The 21,506-nt window shown below is 41.0% G+C and overlaps 2 protein-coding genes and 1 long non-coding RNA gene across 4 annotated transcripts; all 3 read right to left on the bottom strand.

Annotated features, from left to right (window-relative positions):
- Positions 1-2,708: 2,708 nt before the first annotated feature.
- On the bottom strand, positions 2,709-7,245 carry LOC112565343. Its single transcript, XR_003099391.1, has 4 exons — positions 6,871-7,245; positions 5,994-6,039; positions 4,148-4,750; positions 2,709-3,646 (listed from the first exon to the last, which is right to left on the bottom strand). It is a non-coding gene; the product is annotated as an uncharacterized LOC112565343 (long non-coding RNA).
- A 1,973-nt stretch (positions 7,246-9,218) lies between these two features.
- LOC112565339 (interferon alpha-inducible protein 27-like protein 2A) lies at positions 9,219-12,416 on the bottom strand. Its single transcript, XM_025240747.1, has 4 exons — positions 12,070-12,416; positions 11,009-11,057; positions 10,459-10,612; positions 9,219-10,045 (listed from the first exon to the last, which is right to left on the bottom strand). The coding sequence occupies exons 1-4, from the start codon at positions 12,082-12,084 to the stop codon at positions 9,910-9,912; spliced, it is 354 nt and encodes a 117-aa protein (XP_025096532.1). The 5' UTR covers positions 12,085-12,416; the 3' UTR covers positions 9,219-9,909.
- Positions 12,417-12,951: 535 nt separating this feature from the next.
- Positions 12,952-21,215, bottom strand: LOC112565337 (dachshund homolog 1-like). Of its 2 annotated transcripts, XM_025240744.1 has the most exons (6): positions 20,948-21,215; positions 20,126-20,305; positions 16,705-16,797; positions 15,290-15,351; positions 14,507-14,713; positions 12,952-14,182 (listed from the first exon to the last, which is right to left on the bottom strand). In XM_025240744.1, the coding sequence occupies exons 1-6, from the start codon at positions 20,960-20,962 to the stop codon at positions 13,975-13,977; spliced, it is 765 nt and encodes a 254-aa protein (XP_025096529.1). In that variant the 5' UTR covers positions 20,963-21,215; the 3' UTR covers positions 12,952-13,974. The 2 variants fall into 2 exon arrangements, with proteins under 2 accessions (XP_025096529.1, XP_025096530.1); XM_025240745.1 differs by lacking the exon at positions 20,126-20,305 and having other exon boundaries at positions 20,948-21,102.
- Positions 21,216-21,506: the final 291 nt, after the last annotated feature.

The raw sequence follows: 21,506 nt of genomic DNA, 5'->3' as shown, positions 1-21,506 counted from the left end.
CGGCCTACCCGGTTGTAGAAATTTCCAAACGCGGATCGGGTGTTGCGTCCGAATGCTGCGCGTTCAAAGCCAAGTGCGACCCCCAAATAAACAAGCAGGCCGCCTCCGGCCATCGCCACGAGAATATACACCATCGATATTCCTGTGGAAATATTTAGTTACACAAGTCATACATCTTAATTATGTCCTTTTTGACTTATATGAATAACAGTTAAAGACGAAGTAATTTTTTCGGTCTAAGAAATGCTTACTTATCTCTCCCACCCACAAAGCAGGACAGTTTTTACAGGTTTCGAAAATATAATGTCATCTGCGAAGTAAGTGAAAGATCTATTATAACATTATATTTACCTTGGACGACTTCAGGAGTCCTCATTCAATACGAGAATAGCAAAATCTGCAAGGTGAAGCATAGAAATTCATAAAAATGATTGTAGCAATGCAGTAGAAGAAGAAGAAGGTTGAAGATGGAGAGATAAAACCTCTTTTCTCATAAAGCAGAGAGAATCAGAGAAGCTAGAGAATATTAGCAGCTGCTTGAGCTGATGCCATCTAGTCATCTGCAATGTGTGGTCCTTTCTATTTTGTCATTAAAAAAACTTCCTTGAATTTTTGCCCTTTGTGCTGATCTTATTGTATTTTCACTGGAAGTCGTAACAGGCCGCCATCTTGATATCCTGACATACCGCCATCTTGCTATCACGTGATGCAGCTCATGTGGTGCTTTCTGTATGAAGTTGTGTACTTGACTCGTGTAAACTACGACTGTGTACAGTCAGTGTTTCATTTTTAATGTTCTTTGTTAAACTTCTTCGTGTGTACACTATATGAATGCATCCAGGCACGCAAACGCGCGCATTCAAGAAGATGTTCATCTAGTCATAAATGTTTATGTTAATAAATGTTGTTTATTATTATTAAATGTACATGCATGGTGCTCTACAACACTAGGATTATACTCTGAGCTTTCTTCAATTATTAAATACATGAACATTAGGATCGACAGAAACTGTGGAAACTTGTGACTTTAGTATTATGATAAAGAAGAAATAGGTGGTCAGGATGACATACCGGCATGAAGTCCATGTTGTGAGTCAGACCTTAATTCCAGGCAATTCAGGGTGTGTCACTGAACTCAGCTGTAAGAGACCCACCCCAGGTGCTGGGCCACAGTAAATGTCTGCCAAGTGTCGTCTGTGCGAATGTTGAGCAGGCGGCCATACAAACTACTAAACTACTGTAAAGAAAGAGAAAGTTGAATTCCAGACACACTTCCCTTCGATTCTGGGAAGTTTTTAGGTGGCGATACATCGATGTATGTGCTATGCACGGCTTTCAGGATGTAAAATGTCGGCCACACAGGGCTCCCCCCTTAACCCTTTCTCAGTCAGGTTGGCAGGTCGCTGTAGTCGCTGCACATGGTTCATTAAATTCTTAGAAAACACTTCATCAAGAACTAGATAGAACGACCATGCACCAGCACTTGGATGTCTTACTCTTCTTTGACGACGAGGAATGTCCACTAGATCATAATATGATGATATTATTGAAAACCGAAATGGTTAAACTTACAACTGATGTTTGCTCTTTTTTTTAGTGAGGTAAGCTCCTAACCAGCTGTTGCATCGAAATCATTGGAGCTGTGTGAGTCAGCTCTACGAACACAAAATTATGCTGAATGTTCATGAATTTTCTTGTACAGTTGGTTTCGAAGCATTTGCATGTTATTGAGCAATAATGATAATCACGATCCGATGGATTTAGAAAACTTTGTATTGCAGTAGGAACTACATCCCAGAGAAACTAAGACGCCAAGCTGAACTGTTCCCTCGTTCCTGTCCTCGTAAAACATTATATGATTGTTTACTGTGGGCACAAGGTGTCCGAGCTTTGTACTTTAGTAAAACTGTTTTGACATGCAAACGCATGCCATGCCGACAGTCACTCACTCAGCCCTCCACACTGTCCTGTACACCTGGGAGGTTTGCAGGTAACCAAGTTGGGAATACTTTGCTGTCTGACCGGTTCTAGTCTTCCAAGCGGCTCCTCCACCTTTAGTCCTGGTCACGTGACACCATCACGTGTCTAACGTGTGAAGAAATGATTAGAGGACCCACAAACAATTCCTTTTACGGAAACCAAAAGTACACATTGAGGGAAGAGGTAACTTGAATCCTGGGAACATTCAGAGATAAGAAGGTGTCTGCGCCTCGTGTCTGGACACCACAGGTTGCTGGTCCACCACCCACACCACCGTCAGTCCCAACGAACGTGGGAGTTAGGGACAAACGGTTCATAGTAACAAACGCTTATTAATTAATATTCCTTTTAAGTTGTTTAGTAGTATTTACAAAGGTTTTTGAAATGCTTTACATTCATTGGAAGATAAACTAAAAGCTGAAACTAAAAGTAAATCGTAGTAGTTAGTTGTCCTGATTTCATACAAAATCGACTTAATGAGGGTTTGAGGTGTGGGATTCGTTTGTAATCGAGTTAGTGACCCTGTGGTGTTTGCTACAGGTACTAGAAATGTTAGTCCATGTTTATGTCGCTTGTCTTGATAAGTCCATGGTAGGGGGAAGATGAGAGAGAAAAAAGTACTTGTCTTAATTGGGTACCGGTTGTATTGTTTTTTTTGTTTTGCAATCTATTTACCGTCGTTGCAACACATACACATATACAAACAAACAAACAAACAAACAAAATAATCGAAGTTCGCCACACTCGTCTTTATTGAGATTTCACTAACCTACAAGATCGATTTATCCCAAAATTTGACAATAGGGTTACTAATACATAATACTTAATAATACTTAATACATTCTGTTGCCACTCTGATATGTGATCTGTTGTTTGTGTGTGTGTGAGAGTGATGCTTTGTCTAATGTCATAAGCGGTCTGTGGGGTATGATGTGCTCCCTAGTTTACCATTTATATGTGTGTGTGTGTGTGTTCTGCATCGAGGTGTTTGGTCAAGTGGAAGATGCGCCTTACAAATCATCTCTTATCTGTTATATACAACATGACACATTAATCTGTAATATTCTATGTACAAAGTTGTAGAAAGTTTCAGGAGCAGTGAATGTCTACCAAGCGAAGAAGAGATACTACTCATGTCTGCCTTCTTCTCTTTTGCTTCTCTGTTCTGTCGCTCTGTCCCCACTATCTATCGCCTCCACACCATCTTACTGGATTTCCTTTCTTAGACACAAAGCCTGAAGGTTCGCTCCATGATCCAGGGTGAGACAGAATACATACAATGACATGAGAGTCATCTGATGATGATGATGATGACGATGACGACGACGACGATGATGATGTAGGAAAGTATTAAGACTGTTAAATGAAGCAAATCTGGCAAATAATTTAAAAGATGCGCTAATATGCTTGTAATATCGTCTATATCTAACGAAGATCGAAATCACTATCTAGGTATCTGTTACCCACCCACCTATCATCCTCAGCAGGACTTATTATTTCTCTTTCTGTTTCTCTTCTTCTTTTTTCTTTCTTGTCCTCGTTGGCACTGCCGTTGATCATCATACTAACAAGTGCGGTCCCAGTGCTCCAAACCAGGAATGCTTTCGAGGCCGTCAGTCCTGCAGCTCCCAACGACTGAAGACCGCCAATCACCCACGCGCCATGCCTGAAACATCAATGTACATGTCAGTACAACCACCCGTCTACAGGAACTCAGTGGGAGAGCACTCAGTCTTGCACAGGTACATGGATGACTGAATGCTATGTGTAACTGTAAGTGGGGAATAAAACTACCCTCATGCAAGGTCTAGTCTTAACTTGTCGACCCGTCCACAAGCCAAGGAGTCTGAGCAGTGATTTATGTTTTTAGTGTTTGGAAAGCCTGTGTTTGCTGGGATACGGGGCTATCAAAGCTAACACCATTATATTTATATTTAATTTTAATTCACTACAGTTTTGGCATGTTAATGTAAAAGGGAATGAAAGTTAAGCCTCTTCCACAAATCACAGAAGATGAAGACGGCAAAGTAAAAACAGGTGATGAATGGAAAGCGGATGACTGGGCAGCAATACTGATTGTTTAGCACTGAAAAGAATACCATCATGACTTTCTTAAATGTTTAAGTAATTTGAGGTACTAAGCATACCCCATGTGATTGCCACGTACCCGGTAATAGCCGCTAGCGACATTCCTTTGGCAGCCAGAGATCCAGCAGTGATGCCGCCATCACCGAAACCAGCAGCTGCGACAACTACAAGCACTACTACGACAGCTACCACGGCTGTAACCAATCCTGCTACCACGGGAATGCCGACCCTCCACCACAGTCTGGAACCTGAAGAAGAATCTTTCTCCTGAGTGGGTTCTTGCGGGGTTGTCCCGTTCCGGTTGTATCAGCTTGCATCGGGGCTGTCCCGTCCCCGGTTGTAACAGCTTGCAGCTTTTCTTTGTCAGCCAGAGATCCATCAATGATTCTACGGAGAGCACGAGCTACAGACACTGCTAGAACTACCGATGCTGCTGCCAAGGAAACGCCGACCCACCACAGCTAGGGCTAAAGAAGAATCTTTCTCCTGTACAGGTTCTCTCAGGGTTGTCAAGTACCCGAGTGCAGCAGCTGGCGGCTTTGCTTTGGCAGCCAGAGATCCAGCAAGGACATTACTGAAACGACAGTTGCCAAGGGAACGCGGAACTTCCACAGCCTGGAGCCTGTAGAGAAATAGTTCTCCTGCACAAGTTTTTTCTGAGCCAGCTTTTGTATCTGGAAATCTATTGAAAAAAAAACACAAATAATGTAGCAGCATAGAGCTTCATGGACAGCTTACAAAATGTTACAACTGGACAATAATGGGAAGCGAAGCTCAGTATCTGAGATTATTATTTTGAAGTATGGTTTTGGATATATCTGTCTAAATCAAGAGGGGAAACCGTTAGCAATTAAAATGTTTTAAACAAAGGATTATTGACTGTCACTGGCGAGAATGGAATTATATCATCCATAGCGGAGACAGATTTAGACAAAAAGAGATATGTTTCAATTTAGATATTAATAGATTCACAAAAAAAGCATTGGTGCGACTTCGATTTCAGAAATTTCATACATTATATCCCATGCCTTAAGAAACTCTTACAATAATAAGATCCAGAAGTCATACTGTCTGCACCCAAACCAACAGCTGCGATAACTACGATCAAGATGAGAGAAGGAACACCCACTAGTACACTACACCAAAACTCACCCATGAGGTATAGCAGCACCTCCAGAACACTGAGAAACTGGCGGGAGTCAGATGGTCAGGTACTGGGGGGACAGCAGCTTATGAAGGCCATAAACTCTGATGCTATGTGGAGGATGTCAGATGCAAATATTCCGTGCACTTCTTTGTCGGAGCAGTCATCAACCGTACACCTAACATGGCAGGCTGACCTCCATTTGCATTTTTGCACGGATTCACAATGTCACCATAGTCCAAATATATTCCCTAACTTCCCTTTACGAATGATGGATAAGCTTCACAAGGTTTTCAAAGGCAACATCAAAGAAGGACATCCTAGATATACTTGATGACTGGACTTCAATGTCGGCAGTGACGCCTACCAGAAATGGATAATCTGGCCATGCCAGACAGAGCCTGACAGCAGACTTGCAAAGAGAACTCAGTCCTTAGAGACGAGATGCTAAGTGAGGATTCTTTTTATTTCCTCTAAAGACCCCTTCACCAATGAGGAGAAGCAAGAGAAAGTTAGAGACCTTCTGTGATAAAGATGCAAGTGAAAGTGGAATGGGAGAATCTCTTGATTATCAGACCTTGCGGAGATGATCCTGCAGGACACGGTGGAGAGAGGCAGACAGAAAAATAAATGGGCACACAAGGTCCAAAAATAAACTGCCCTGTCATTAACAGGGTTTGCACTCACAAAGCAGGAGATTCTAGATTAGTTTCGAGAATTTATTGAATGTCAGCTGCAATGTATTGAAAGATCTATGGCTTCCATGCAACTCTGTACTCACCTTGGACGACTTCAGGAGTCCTCATCAGAGACCAAAGCAGGCGCCGCTGCAAGACAAGACACAGGAAGTCATAAAATGCTGAACTACACTGTCGAAGATTGAGAAAACTGAATAAATTGTTCGGTTGTTTCATAAAACAGGAAAAAAGCAGTGTAGCTAGAAAGTATTGACTACACAACTGCTGCCATCTGGCGTCTTATGCCGTGTGTGGCCCGAATTTTCTGTTTTTGAAAACCAAAGTACGCTGAATTTGTGTTGATTGATCTTAAGTGGATTTTCACTGGAAATGACAACTAGGACAGATATCTTTACACTCTTGCTGCCACGTGATACTGTTCACGTGATAAGATCTTAATTTGCTCTGTTTGTTGTGCAGTCGACTCCTGTAAATTGCGGTCTGTCTTATGTCCCATTCCTAAGATTCCTTTTTCAACTCAGCTGTGTTTACAAACGTAAAGGAAATAGAGAAAAAGGAAGATTCATCTACTTAAGGTTGTTTTATTTATTTCTTTTATTATTATTATTATTATTATTATTATTATTATTATTATTATTATTATTATTATTATCATTATTATCATTATTATCATTATTATTATTACAAGCTATCACAACACTACGGTTATGCTCTCAATGCTAATTAAGTACATTACAATCAATACCAATGGCAGACACTGTGCAAAAAATGAACAAAGTGAAAGCTACAAATGATGCAGCAACATCCAGATTGAAACATGGATGCTTTCCGTTATCAAGTACTCGGTTAAATGACAATGCCGAAACTCAAATACCACAGTAAGCCGACCACAGGTTACTTATGTTTTGCCATTGTTGTAAAATCAACAAAGTAAATAATTATGTACTCAATATCACATACCTTCGCGAAGTCCATGTTGTGAGTCAGACCTTCACAGCAGCTCAAGGTGTGTGGCTGAAATCAGGTGTAACAGACCCACCGCAGGTTTGGGGTTACCCTCGATGACTAACTCCCTGCCACGTGTCTTGTGTGTCGAGAAACATTAGGTGTGAATATGAATAACTGCCTCCAGGTGTACACTTCATTCTGAGAAGAGTCTGCACGTGGCGGTTTATCGATGTATGTGCAAAGCACAGCTGTGACGATGTGAAATATTGTCGATGAGATCGAAGTTCCCCGTGATCCTTACATAGTCAGAATGGCAGTTCACACACGGGTCTACAAAGTTTCTTAAAACACTTCATCAAACGCAGAACGCCCGATGCAACACCAATGTCCAAGTTCTTTACAGACTCATTGTCAGCTTTTAGAAACACTCTCCTACACTGTGTTGTACGATGTGCATACTGTTAAACAATCACAATAATTCTCGATGGTTTAGATGATTCATTCATTGCAAACAACTAGTGTCAACTTATTTCGCTTGTCTAAACTCGTATTTCAAGATGGACCGTGTGCACGCGGCAATTCATCCCCAAAGCTTTGTGACCCTTGACACCTGACCCCACAGCTTTGTGACCTCTGACGCTTGTCCCTACAGGGTTAGCCAGATTAGAGTTGTTTTGTTCTTGCCCACGTGTGTTCAGATATCTCAGTCTGTCAGTCACTCACACACTTTTCTCGTTCATTTGACTTTCAGCTTCATTGCATTTACGATGCACTTACACAACATGAAGAATGCAGAAGCCATGATGTGTGTGTGCGTGCATCCTCGTTATCTTAGTTTAGTCCTTGTTACATCCTCGCTATCTTAGTTTAGTCCTTGTTACATCCTCGTTGGCACTACACAGCTTTGCAGTCTAACCGAAAGTAAGATCGCATTGAGGTGTGGAAACCTCCCATGCAGAACACTTTGTGCTCACAATAATCGACACCTGACCAGGTGTTCATGTCATTATCGCACTCGCTGATGCCTGACGATGTGTGTGGACAGCCAACATGGCTTCTTTTGTGGTCACAGGGGCACGACACCCGAGAAGACGTCTTCTATGCATGGAAGCTTGTGATTTATTCTTTCTATTCATTTGGCATTTAACGGGTAGTCCTTCCGAAGGGTACAAGGCATATACACGGGTGGATCAGCGAAACTAAAGCTAAAACGATGAAAAAATTTTAAATCGTAAAACTAAGCAAGAAGCTGTGAAAAGTCGATTTTATTACTCTGAATAATCATGACCATCGACCATTAGGCGGCAGAAATTTTATTTATTTTCATTTGGAAACATAACAACCAGCGGAATAAAACTGAAGGGGCTCGTGTGGATGGTAAGTTTAGTGTTTTATGGCATCTACTGATTTCAGATTGAGACTTTGCCTTATATTTAGTTGATGTGACTGGTGTAGAAAAATTCTGCTCCGGTACAGCTTTGATCTTGCGTGAAGGTTTGTCACAATAAAGACCGACTGGTGGTTCTTCTGGTCGTAGGGCGAGTATTACACCTCAAATAAACTGTCCATGAGTAAAACTACTGCAGGTTGCCATAGTTACTGAGCCATACAATAAAAAAAGAAAAATAAAAAACTTTATAGTCACATAGGCAAGTGAATAAGTTGACAGGTGTGCAGGAAGGTTGGAATGTGGTGTTCAATATTTTGTGGAGCCATGTAAAGACGGATGTATATCTCTGGACTGCTGGCAACTCACGAAGGTGCAGGCTGTCAAGTGTGGACGAACAGTTTACTATCCGGAACTGTGATACTTAGATTCCCCAATAGACTTGCAATAAAATTTTTTTTTTGCTTAGTCACATTTTATTTATTTTTGTTAGCAAAATCCTCGACTTAATTTTGTCCTACGACTTAATGCAAATAAACAGAAAATACAAGAGACCAAAATGTTTGAGCTTTTGTACCTCCGTGAACACGAAAGTTCACCTTGTCTGCTCTCTTTCTTGATGTTAGTAGTTAAACCGAAACTGAAAACCGAAAACTCGTTCTAGAGGTAAATGTGTGTGTGTGGAAGGAGGGGAATTCGTCTGCAAGTAGTCCAGAGATATACATCTCCGTGATACAAGTATACGATCCCCTGGATTTCATTGAAAAGGATGACACTGTTCATATAGATGACAACTTCCCACAGTGTACAGTACTGGACTGATATGTGTTGCGAAATGTGTCCGACTCATGTATACATACAGACATTAAGACATACACATGTTTGTGTTTACATTCGCACATTCGTGAAGTACATGCAATGCTTGTACACTTCCTTCTGTCCTGACTTTAAAGTCAGAAAATAAAATACTAACTTGAATTTTTAAAAATATTTATTATGCACTCTCTTGAATTAAGATACACAAAGAATTTAACATAAATGCACTAAAGGGAATGTGTGAAAAAGCCTGAACGTTAGGTGTCACGGACCAGTTAACACATTTGCGATGTAAACAAATAAACAGATAGCCCTGTAAACTGCTCAACGAAAGATTAATAATCTAACGCAGTTATTATTTGCTGATTTGAGTTTACAATCGGTAATTGAAGCAAAAGACAGGAACGCTAAAAGAGATAATACTCTATCATATCAAAGAGAATGTAAAAACAAAGATATTGCAGACACTAATACAGCAGCCAGCAAAGGGCGGACAACAGAAATACAGAATCAAAACATTTACATGTCTGCCAGTGTACAGGGGAGGCTATGTTTACACTCTGCAGCCTATACTTACCTCATCTTAAAAATTATTTGTAGATGTGCGAGTTGGTTAATAGCACTGTGGGACAAATCGAGTTAAATTGTATTATACTGATCTTGTTTTTCTTTCCACACCTGAACTAAAACAGAAATGATCACGTGACTGGACTTAGTAGTATGCAAACGATACCAGAAGCAAAGTTCTAAACTGGTCTCTACGGCAACATGTAAAGACAAGTGATTAACACAGATTAACATACTAATGGATGTAAATAAACGTGTGATGCTGGACGAGGTCACGTGACTCAACAGTTGCGTTCGCAGGTCTCAGATGCGCTGTACACAGTGCCAGCCACAGCTCCCCCTACCACAGCCATGTGGGAGACTGCCATACCTGCGGCTCCGATGGACTGGAAGGCAGACACCGCCGCCATTCCGTACCTGTCACGTCACAGCACACGTGACTGAAGTCTTACGTCATATCCTGCTGCTCAGTAAAAGCTAGTACTCCCTGAATGTAAATGAATAGCTCCCCTCCTCTAGTCTCCACAAAAATCAACAAATGATCTCGCTGGCTATAATTGTGCCTAACGTGTGTCCAGTTCAGTCATTTTTGCATTTCGAGAGTGTAACAGATTCACCCAGTAACACGCTAAATACAACGTGAACTTTGGCCTGGGAAATTTGCGCAGACATCTGTAAGTCACTTTCCAATTTGGAAATATGATTTAGACACTCCTTAAACAACACCCCACCCTCAACACCCGCACACACTTCCCTGCACTATTCTTAATTTGTAAACTAAACATGCTCGTGACAATCTCAGCCCCTTCAAACCTGTCAGAGTGACATACCCAGTGGTGGCGGCTGTCGACATTGCAGCTGCGGCCACAGATCCAGCTGCAATGCCTCCAGCTCCAAATCCGACAGCTGCGATCGCCACCGGAGCCAAAACAACAGCTGCCGCTCCTGCCGTCACCGCCAGAAATAGGTCCCCAAAGCAAATACCTGGAAATATATTTAGTCTTACAATTAAGGTGTCCACCTCAATTACACCAGTTCACCATACCTTATCCAGAGTTAAAGACCCACCAACTTTATGATTTTCCTTTAAAGAGATGTTAGCCGTCTTCTAAACTATTTATTGGACCTTCTCTGTGTTTCTTTTAAAGGGTAGTCTCACAAAAGGAAAAAGAACTATTCGGTCACACGTATTACAAAATATTGTAATGGGCTAAGCAAAAATTTACTAAATGAGGACGGCGGATGCTCTCAACACTGCATGGCAAGGAACTTTTGTTATATAATGTTACTTGCTGTACAGCTTGGAAAATTGTCGTTATTTCTATCAATGTCTAAACTTTAATATCAGTGATGTGAAAAAGTCCCGCATGTTACATTTACCTTGAGAGGTCATTGGAAACATCAGCAAAATAGCCAACAACAGGGTAACCTGCAAAAAGAGACAAGTGGACTCCTACAAAATCATTGTACTGTTAGCCAAAGGATGCATAGCAAGTAGAAGTTAGCAACATTTCTTTTTATAAATATCTTGCTCGCATGCGGTCTACATAGACACAGACCAAACTTCAGCACGCTTCAGTGACTGGTGTGGCGACGAGACAGACTGAGGACAGAAATGCGGAAGAGAAACATGAGCAACACAATGATCAACACGTTGACAACACAATGAAGCCTCCTCGATGCCGAGGTCAGCAACAGGAACAGGTAAAGTGGAACATGCCACAGAACCTTTGTAATATGAATTCTAAACTGAGACCTGTACAGACGTCTAAAGGCTCCTCGTGATAACGATGACATGTCTTTAATCGTACCATCCACCGACCAAGAACATGTCTTCTTTCTCTTTTATGTTACTTTTAGAAGCCTCTAGTTATCCAGGTACGTGTAGAGAATTACTACACAATGTGTGTGTGAGAGACAAGCCAATCTTCCTATCTTGGTGAAAATTGATGAATTCTAAGGGTACTCTAAGAATATTTCTTAATTGGACATGCATTGTACGATATGTCAGGTATTTGATACTTTGTGTCCAGTTTTTTTAAAGTTTCTAAGATTGACCACGTTCCTGATGTAAACAAAGCCGTTATTTTTAATACAAAGTTTCTAGAAGATCAGTTGCTTTGATCTATGTAAGATTACTCATTATGTATCAAGAAAAAGGGACGCACCTGTTGTGTTATACCTTGTATTCAAGCACACAGAACTTTTTTAATTATTAAAAATCATAGTGAGGAATGATTGAATAATCAACGGCCATTCTTGAACAAAAAGCAAATTAAATGTGGTGACTAATACAAGCTTAGAGCAACACTCCTGCGGAGGATATTTCCTCTACGGCAACCGACTGCAAGATGGCGACATTTCTGGCTTCCTTCCACCTGCAGTCTCAAGACTCGACAACAGAAAGACATACAACGAAATATTGTCAGTGTACACTTTACCTTGGTGCATGCCATGTTGACAGTCACTCGATCAGACCAAAGACCAAACTGTGAAGCTGCGAGGTTTGCAGGTGACAAGAAGTGAGTGGTTGTACAGTCTTACTAGTCGCACCTGCCCTTCAGACTTGGTCACGTGACATCATCACGCTTCTCGCGTGCAAAGAGGGGATTGGAGGACACACGAGCAACTCCTTTTATGGAAACAGAAAGTTCACAATGAGGGAACACGCAGCTTCTTATTTTCTTTTTCTAGGAACATTTATGCGAGGTTGTCTGCGTGTCGTGTCGGCACGGCGCACGTTGTGGGTTCACATCCACAGTCAGCTTGCCTCTCAAGGACCAGTCGGTGCCCCCCGTGGTTTTCAGAATATTTAACCCTTTTGCGACTCAGGACTAAAAGTGTATGTTGAATGGATGAAAAGATTAGATAGAAAAGAGTTAGCTGTGACAAAAAGTGTTTGGTGAACACCACCAGTAGGTTTTGGCGGGAACGAGGTGAGAAATTTTACTCTGCCCGGGATACCGGGAGAAGAAGACATGCCTGAGTCAGGAGTGTACATTCCCCGAGTTGAGATTTGTACATAATGGACCTCAAATAACATGGTCCTCTACTGCTCTGTGAGGTACACGTGTGTCGCAATTTCTTGGCTCAGTGTTTGTTTGTAAATGGGTGACCCAGCTGAAACATCCTAGAATCGTTGAGGAAAGCAAGCTCCAGAGAAACCCAAGCATGTCAAAGCCGTAATCAACACGTAAACATATTCGAGCTGTAATAAAAAGGAATATTCCTGCTAAATGTCATGGGAATCGAGCAAACGATGTGGATTTAAGGCTTCGAGTTCTCTACACACACACGCGCAGACACACAAACACGAAATAAAGTTCGTCACTGTGCTTTATTAATAAAATTACACAGGATAGAAAGATTGTTATCGTTAAACCTTCAATGAAAATGTACAATTATTAGAAATCTGGTTTTATCCAAAATGTTTACGATAGAACTATTAATACATAATAAAATATTTTGTTGCCACTTTTATTTGTTGCTTAATAAATTGTCTCAATAGGACCACTGTGTTGAGTGGTCTGCTTAATGAAGGATGATGCTGTGCTGCTGAATTTACCTATATATATATGTGTGTGTGATGTACAGTGCACAAACTTGTTTGGCTAGAGATGCTTTCTTGTTTATCATATCTGTTATAAACTACATTAAACTACATTATATCAGTTATTTGTATACTAAATGCTGCATAAAATCTGGAAAATTGTGTGTACATAGCTTTAGAAAAGTAGTAGTTAGTGCCTTTCGTGCCTTCTTGCACATAGTGACAAATTACACTTTTGTTTATTTCTATTCTGTAACTCTGTTTTCTCTATCTGTCGCCTTTCACAGGTCTTCTAGAGTTCACTGTAGAGCAGTCCTTGTGGTGTCGAATCCAAGGGTTGGTTTTTTTGTCTTTTGAGTTTGTTGTTGTTGTTGTTTTTTGGTTGTTTGTTCGTTTGGTTTTTTTTTCTAAAGTTTTTTATTTATTGTTGTTGTTTTTTGTTGTTATTTTTTTTTAGTTGTGGGGCTTTTCCCCTCGCGTACACCGTGTAAGAAATTAAAGGGAGACAGCTACGTTCAGATTGATTTTGTCCCTCTTATTGGATTCCTTCCCTTTAGCCGGAGCACACACCCCTGATGTCCGAGGGTGAGACAGAATGCACACAATCATGAGCATCAGATAATAACGATTATGATTTTCAAAAAGAAGTAACCTGTACAAATAATTTAAAAGGTGCGCTAATTTTTTACATCATATATTATCGAACAGAGATCAAACTCAGCATGAAAGTTTTGTGATTATATGTGTAATCATCCGCTACACACCAACCCATCACCCTCATCATGGCTTATGGACTTCACGGGGTCTTTTTCTTGTCCTCGGTGCCGCTGCTGTCGCTGCTGCTGGTGGTGGTGCTGGTGCTACTGCTGTCGCTGCCGCTGATGCCTACACCAACACCAACACCAACACCTGTGGCCACAGCGCCCCCCACCGTGAGGGCCTGGAAGGTCGTCAGCCCTGCAGCTCCGATGGACTGAAGACCGGCAATCACCGACATGCCGTACCTGTGACATCAAGGTAAGCATCAGTACAGCCCAGCCCTCGTCTACACCACACTCGCTATCTAGGGCCAGCACCACCCGTCTACAATATCCCATTCAGTCTTGCACAGACACACGGATTATCTAAACTTACAACTGCACAATGGTCTGTCAATACGACTGAACGTTGGTGCTATGAACGATTGGTTATTGGCTTCCCCTCGCAAGATTCAGATAACCGAACATATAACACTGATATTTCAAGACATCAACCTCGGGACCTAACAGCGCCCAGTACAGGATTTAGTACAACATGCAGAGAACATACCCCATGTGATTGCCACGTACCCGGATGTAGCCGCTAGCGACATTCCTTTGGCAGCCAGAGACCCAGCAGCGATGCCGCCAGCACCGAAGCCAGCTGCGGCGACAGCTGCAGGAGCTGCTACGACAGCTACCGCTCCGACTGTTACAGGAAAACCGATCTTCCACACCAAGGAGTCTGTGACGAAGCTGGTGTCTGGCCAGCTGTACATCCAGGAACCTGCAGAGGAACTGAAAGTCCAAGATTATACCATCACAAAAATATATGCAAACATTATTTTAATCAGTCGTTCGTTTGTAGGTTACTTAATTCGTTCGTTCGCCTTTTTCATTCTTTCATTTATTTATTTTTCTTTCTTTGAATTATTTTTTTATTCCTAAGTTTATTATTTGGAACTTACCTAAAAATAAATCTTTTCTAGGCCGTTAATATTTTTTTTTCCAAATTGTTCATAAGCTAGTTTGAGGTAGTTTTTCTTTTCCCTCTTTTTGCATCACGAGATGTCGAGATTTTTGTGTTCGCTTTATGGTATGGGGAGTGGGATGAAAGACCTTGAGCATGGCACAGCAGGTTTATCTCACAGATTTTTATTTCATAGATAATTTTTTTTATTTTAAGTTTATTATTTTTAATTTAAGTTTATTATTTTAAATTATTATTTTTAATTTATAACACAAACAGTTGAATCTTTTTCTAGACCCCTAAAATTTTTCATTTTTTGATTCGCTAATTTGTGGTTATTTTACACCCTTCAGTCACCTCTAACCCTGATTGTAAAGCACTCTGTGTGAAAATAATATACCCACTGTCTTCTTTGTCCCTCGCTGCCACTGGAGACATCAGCAAAAGGAGACAGAAAACCCGCCGCCTGTAAGCAAAACAATTTGCTAAAGATGGACACTGTAGGTCTGTCTACATCTGCCTCCGTAGGTCTGTCTGCGTACAAAGAGACTTCGCTATTCGTCCTTCTTTTGAATTACCATAATTCATTATAAATTTATGCATTGAAAATTATCTTTAGACAACATTCTAACAGTCATGTTCACAAAACGTTCGACCAACTGCGCCACAGCGAAAACCGTATTCACATTGTATCGTCTTCTCTCTTCCTCTCTCTCTCTCTTATATAATATTTCCATAAACACATTGTAGTGGTGCATTACAGTATTGCTAGTGACTATTTCACCTTCCATCCCTGTACTTGCTCAATAGGTTTGCTGACTCACCTACACGAGTGTAACCATCGTTTTAATTGCAGTTTTATCTGCACCATCATCATACTCAAGCTTGTAACTGTAGAGAGACTGTTTCATTCTTACAGTGTACTGATAGTTACACTTCACACATATCTACACACAGCATAATGCTTCACATCTTCAACAGGTGCACGTTTGTAGTGGCGGTGTTAAGGTCAGTGTGCCTCCCTTTGCAAAGAGTAAGGAACCAATGCTCCTCCTTGAATCGGCCCGAGGTGTGTAAACGGTTCTTTTATAAACCGTAATTTTGAGCGGAGGTCAGTACACATGATTTTAAATTAATTTATTTCCCTTGCCTGTTTCTTTTAGAAATGTGTTGACACTCATCATGCTTATTACCACATGCTCAAAATTAGAAACAAAAACACAGCTTTAAGATAACATATATATATAAATAGTAATATAGATAACATATAGATAACGTATCATTTCCAGATGTGCTGTACACGCAGCTGTGAATGAACAAGAAATGAAAACACTGTACACAACACTCGATGACCTAAATGTAGGTTTAAACACAATTCTATCATACATCATACACTATCTGACTATTAAGCAAGCACCACAACATCCTAACCTGCACTGCAACAGACTAACTTCCTCCACAACATTTTGTAATGTTTAGCAACTAAAAACAATTATTATTTTTGCCACATTTGAATGTTGGTTTTGGACAAATAACCTCTTTCTCGATAGCAGAAAATACACTGAACACGTCGAAAAAACGTTAACAGCAATAATTTTTAAACAAGACAGAAGTAAAAGTAAACAAGACTGGCACCTGTGTCATTTGCCCTGAGACAAAGCTGTTTACTGTGGTATACACTCGTGTGAAGAACCAAATAATTGAGGGATTAACGGTGGGATGTGGTATCACTGCCCTATGTTAGGTAGAGACAGAAACTCTCTCCGTTGTGAAAGTCCATGTGAATTTGTCAGAGAGTTGTGAAGTCTGTAAATCTCACCTTTGTTGATGCCATGCTGACCCTCACAATTTGCTTTTCACTTGCGTCCGTCTGATTCTTCGTGCTGATCAGTTGGTGATGCCCTATGAATATCTGTCATTGATAAAAGGCCACATGACATGACATGACATGACATAGCTACCGGGTATCCCCGCTATGACCAGCGGATAACACAGCGGTTAGATCACTCTAATTCCAATCCCAAGGCGCGCAGGTTCGATATCCGTGTGGAGCAGAAAACTTTCCCCAGTCGATCCATTTGTCGGGAATGGGTACCTCACTCTGTATAGAGTTCTGAAGGGATAGATGGGCCCCACCCTCAGAAAAGCTAGCCCCGTAGTGTGTGTCTCTAACACCTCACTCTTCAACGGCCATTATTGATGTATGTGCCAAGCACAGCTGTGACGATGTTAAATATTGTCGATCAGATCCAAGTTCCCTGTGATCCTTACATAGTCAGAATGGCAGTTCACACACGATTCTACAAAGTTTCTTAAAACACTTCATCAAAAGCAGAACGCCCGATGCAACACCAATGTCCAAGTTCTTTACAGAGGCTTTATCAGCTTTTAGAAACATCCTCTACACTGTCTGTGTTGTACGATGTGCATACTTCCACCAACCTTTATTATTTGCATTACATAATTTGAATATTTTGGATTAAAATTAAATGTGCACCTCTCTTGCATTAGTGCCACCACAATGTGTAACTTGCTTTTATCCGTGCAAATTGAGGAATGTACATGTGTTTAATTTGTGTCACCATCATTTATAATTTTGCTTTGCCGCCATGTGCATATATTATGTTGTCTGCGTTTCAAATGGTCTAGAATCTCTAGATTGTGAGTTTTTATGTTCAGCTTTGATGTACCACTTTTCCAGTTATAACTGCACATTTGATTGCTAAATTTTATCATGTAATCATTTTCATTTGGTTGTACTAACCCATGGCAGAAACAATTGTGCATCAGTGAGTACATGAGAGAATGATTATCAGGATTTTTTGTTTTTCACTGTCACAGTAAAAAAAAAAAATAATGATATCTTTTCATGTGTACGGTTATTTTAATTTAGTACTAAAATCAAGACAATGACAATGTCCTTTATTCGGTAGGATCGTGACTATAACCGATGTTGGGAGAGTGGGTGGACTCAAGTAAAAGTACAAAATACATATAGTGCCGTTACTTCATAAAAATTACGACATACATTAATTTGTTATTAACAATAACAGTACTTTTGCAGATTTGTTCTCCCTAATCTGTAGTGAATTATAAAGAAAGTAGGCAACATTTTGAATTAACTTTAGACAGTTACTGGCAAATATCATGGATAAACGAAACTTAGAAGGATACTTATAAAAATTTATGATGAATTAATGTACAGCTGTCGTAGATCTTTGTATTTTGGGCACAGGAACAAAAAATGTGACTGGTGTTGAAACAAGATTGAAATGTGAAACAATTCTGGAATAGTATGCAAGACCATAGTTGCTATAAAGGGTTTTATATGAGGAAACACGAAGCATGGATTCTTTTCGGATAGGATTCGCGGTTATTCAGGGTTTTATGAAAACACAACCGGTTTAAGAGAACACTTTATTTGTCCCAGAGGGCAATTCGGGGTCAGCTCGATTTTAAAAAAAAATCATAAAATATTCATTTGCTCCAAACAGACCTCCGCATTCATGTTTCATTCACTCAGCACCATTCAAAAGACGCACAGGTCAAAGGACAAAGGACAGCCTCAGTCTGTTGGTACTGCATGCAGGTACACAAAATCGGCGGCCCTATGGGAATTGGAAAAATTCTCTCGACAGGACATGCCTGTCATCACGAAAGATCGCAGACACTTTCAGGGGTGTTTGCCTGTTATATAGAGTCTGAAGAGCACCCTAGGCTGTCCCAATGACTGGAGCAGGTGGGTACCACCCGATGTAAGCTGCTCTTGTCCCTCACAGATAAATTGTTCTACTGTTGTAGAAACAGTTAAACGAGAAGGATAGCACGCTACGTTGTTTGAGATGTTTTATCCAGTGCAGTTTAACTTTTCATCTTGAGAGAAACAATTTTCTTTCAAACTTATTTTGTGTAATTCCGTAATTGAGCGAGTTTTGTCGTATAAATGTTCATGCAGACGAAAACATCTACAACAGCCTAGGCGATCATGTGATTGTTTCCTCGAGAGGTGAGGTGATAACGTTGAAGTATAAATTTAGCATGATGCAGATGACTTAACAGTTCTTATTATTAAAATAAGACGAGGACAAGTACCAAGCAGTCATCAATGAGTAGTCAAAAAAAAAAAAAAATAAAAAAAAATGGATACGCGCTTATACGGAATTTTAGAACTATTTTCCGCGGATGAATAGGACTTCTTTCTTCACTAGTGTCGCTGATACAAAATTTCTCTCGTAATTTTCTTTCTTTTATTCGTACCATAACTCGTTACTATTAAGACAGGAACAAGAAGGTAAGTCCATATTTTTTTAAATGTAAATACGAGTTGTAAGCAGAATTCAAAAGGATCTTACCACAAATTGTCTGACAATATAACTACAGTCAAATCTCCCTACTATGCCACCCCGCTACTATGCCACTCTCGGTATTATGCCACTTTTGCTCTGTCCCGACTATAAATTCAATGTAAAAAAAAATTTACTATGCCACCCAGACTCTCCCTACTATGCCACTTTTTTTGTGACTGTTAAAAGACACAAGTTGTGAAATTCCGCGCAGTGCTCGATTACTATACTGTATGGTAGTGTGGGACATGGCAGTTAGGTGGATGGAACCTAGCACGCACACAGGGAGGGTGGAGGCTAGCAATGTGGGGGGTGGTGGTCGCTGGCCGGGTGACAGTCACGTGACAGAGGGAAGGTGTGAGGGGGTCGACTAGCGACAGGTTGCAGGTGAGCGGATGTGGTTGGGAGGGGTGGAGGATGAAGAGGTGAGGGGGAGAATGAGAGGAGACAGCTAGCGAAGCCGACGATTCTTGAGAGCTTTGGACCAGACCTGGGCAAAGGCCTCCTGTCTCTGACCGGCCCGCCCGCCAGTAAATATACTATTTATACAGTATTAGGTAAAACTGAGTTAACTATATTAGTCCGGCCCTCTAAAACCATCCCAATTTCTCATGCGGCCTCTTGGGAAAATTAATTGCCCACCCCTGCTTTGGACTGACGGGTAACTTGAACAAATAAAGCCGTTTTTACGAACCCTCGCTACTATGCCACACTCGCTACTATGCCACTTTTGCTCGGTCCCGGTAGGTGGCATAGTAGGGAGATTTGACTGTAGTACGTTCATTCTTAGAAATGCACACTAAATTTATTTTATTTAATTTTAGTGTCGTGAAGATGTGATCAATATAAGCAATTATGAATTATTTTAAATTTACGTGACCCCGCTGCGTCTTGCACCTTTTCTTCGTGCTTCTGTCGGCTTCTGGAATCTTCTACTTCTTCCGCAGCCACCCGACTAATCTGCCGATACCAGCGGTTGCAGCAGTCGTCGTACCACCCACCGCAACCGCTTGTGATCCGCTTAGCGCTGCCACAGCTCCAATGGACTGACAGGTTGAGATGACCGACATTCCAACCCTGCCAATGTCACACAGGAAATCCTTTAGCAATTTTCAATGGTTGCTGTGTACACAGAGCCGTGCTTAGGGCAGGCGGACGAGGCATCTGCCTAGGGCCCCGCGCTTTTGATTGATATGGTAATTAGGCACATGGAAGTGTAGTCAGCCGTATCACATTCTCGCTGTGTATGCAGCGTGCTGTCAGTGATAAAAGACGAGATATCCCTGAGGAAAAAAGTGACTTTAGATCCCAACTAAAACCGTGTGATCGTGGCGTGAGGGCCCCGCGGGGGCTAAGAACGGGCCTGTGTGTATATATATAGATGTGTATAATTATATATTCTCTCTCGATGTAGGTCAGTCCAGTGATAGAAGAGAGAGGAGACGGGTGATGCTGATTGATGATCGATGATACTATTTTTATAGAGAATTTTGCTCTCTTAAAGTAGACACAATGCACTGTACAGCCACTAAAGCAAACTGTATATATTTTTAAACTTGGTGAGAAGAGAATGAGAAAGGAGGGAGGATGACAAGAAAAAGAAAGAGACGAAAGATCAAGGAAACTATAAAAGGCGAAATTTCTGGCTTCCTTCCACAGCAGTCTCAAGACTCGACAACAGAAAGACATACAACGAAGTATTGTCAGTGTACACTTTACCTTGGTGCATGCCATGTTGACAGCCACTCGATCAGACCAAAGACCAAACTGTGAAGCTGCGAGGTTTGCAGGTGACAAGGAAGTGAGTGGTTGTACAGTCTTACTAGTCGCACCCCGCCCTTCCGACTTGGTCACGTGACATCAGTGAGGTACACGTATGTCGCAATTTAATTCTTCACACAGTGTTTGTAAACGGGTGGGCCAGCTGAAACATCCTAGAATCGAAGAGAACACGCAAGCTCCAGAGAAACCCAAGCATGTCAAAGTCGTAATCAACACGTAAACATATTCGAGCTGTAATAAAAGGGAATATTCCTGCTAAATGTCATGGGAATCGAGCAAACGATGTGGATTTGAGGCTTCGAGTTCTCTACACACACACGCACATGCACGCGCAGACACACGCGAAATAAAGTTCATCCTTGTGCTTTATTAAGCAGACCACTCAACACAGTGGTCCTATTGAGACAATTTATTAAGCAACGATACAAGTGGCAACAAAATATTTTATTATGTATTAATAGTTCTATCGTAAACATTTTGGATAAAACCAGACTTC

This window comes from Pomacea canaliculata, linkage group LG5 (assembly GCF_003073045.1).
Source record: "Pomacea canaliculata isolate SZHN2017 linkage group LG5, ASM307304v1, whole genome shotgun sequence".
Taxonomy (NCBI): Eukaryota; Metazoa; Mollusca; class Gastropoda; order Architaenioglossa; family Ampullariidae; genus Pomacea; species Pomacea canaliculata.
Note: the sequence above shows the minus strand (reverse complement) of the source record. Positions and strands in the feature narration are given on the sequence as shown.

Bases quoted from the DNA above. Each gene is read 5' to 3' on its own strand.
- LOC112565339 (XM_025240747.1), bottom strand. The intron at 10,613-11,008 runs GTAAATGTAACA...ATATATTTCCAG, and splicing joins GTTTCCAATGACCTCTCAAG to GTATTTGCTTTGGGGACCTA. The intron at 10,046-10,458 runs GTATGTCACTCT...GTGACGTGACAG, and splicing joins TCGACAGCCGCCACCACTGG to GTACGGAATGGCGGCGGTGT.
- LOC112565337 (XM_025240744.1), bottom strand. The intron at 16,798-20,125 runs GTGCAAGACGCA...TATCAATGACAG, and splicing joins GACAGAAGCACGAAGAAAAG to ATATTCATAGGGCATCACCA. The intron at 14,714-15,289 runs GTGGGTATATTA...TTGGACTTTCAG, and splicing joins AGCGAGGGACAAAGAAGACA to TTCCTCTGCAGGTTCCTGGA.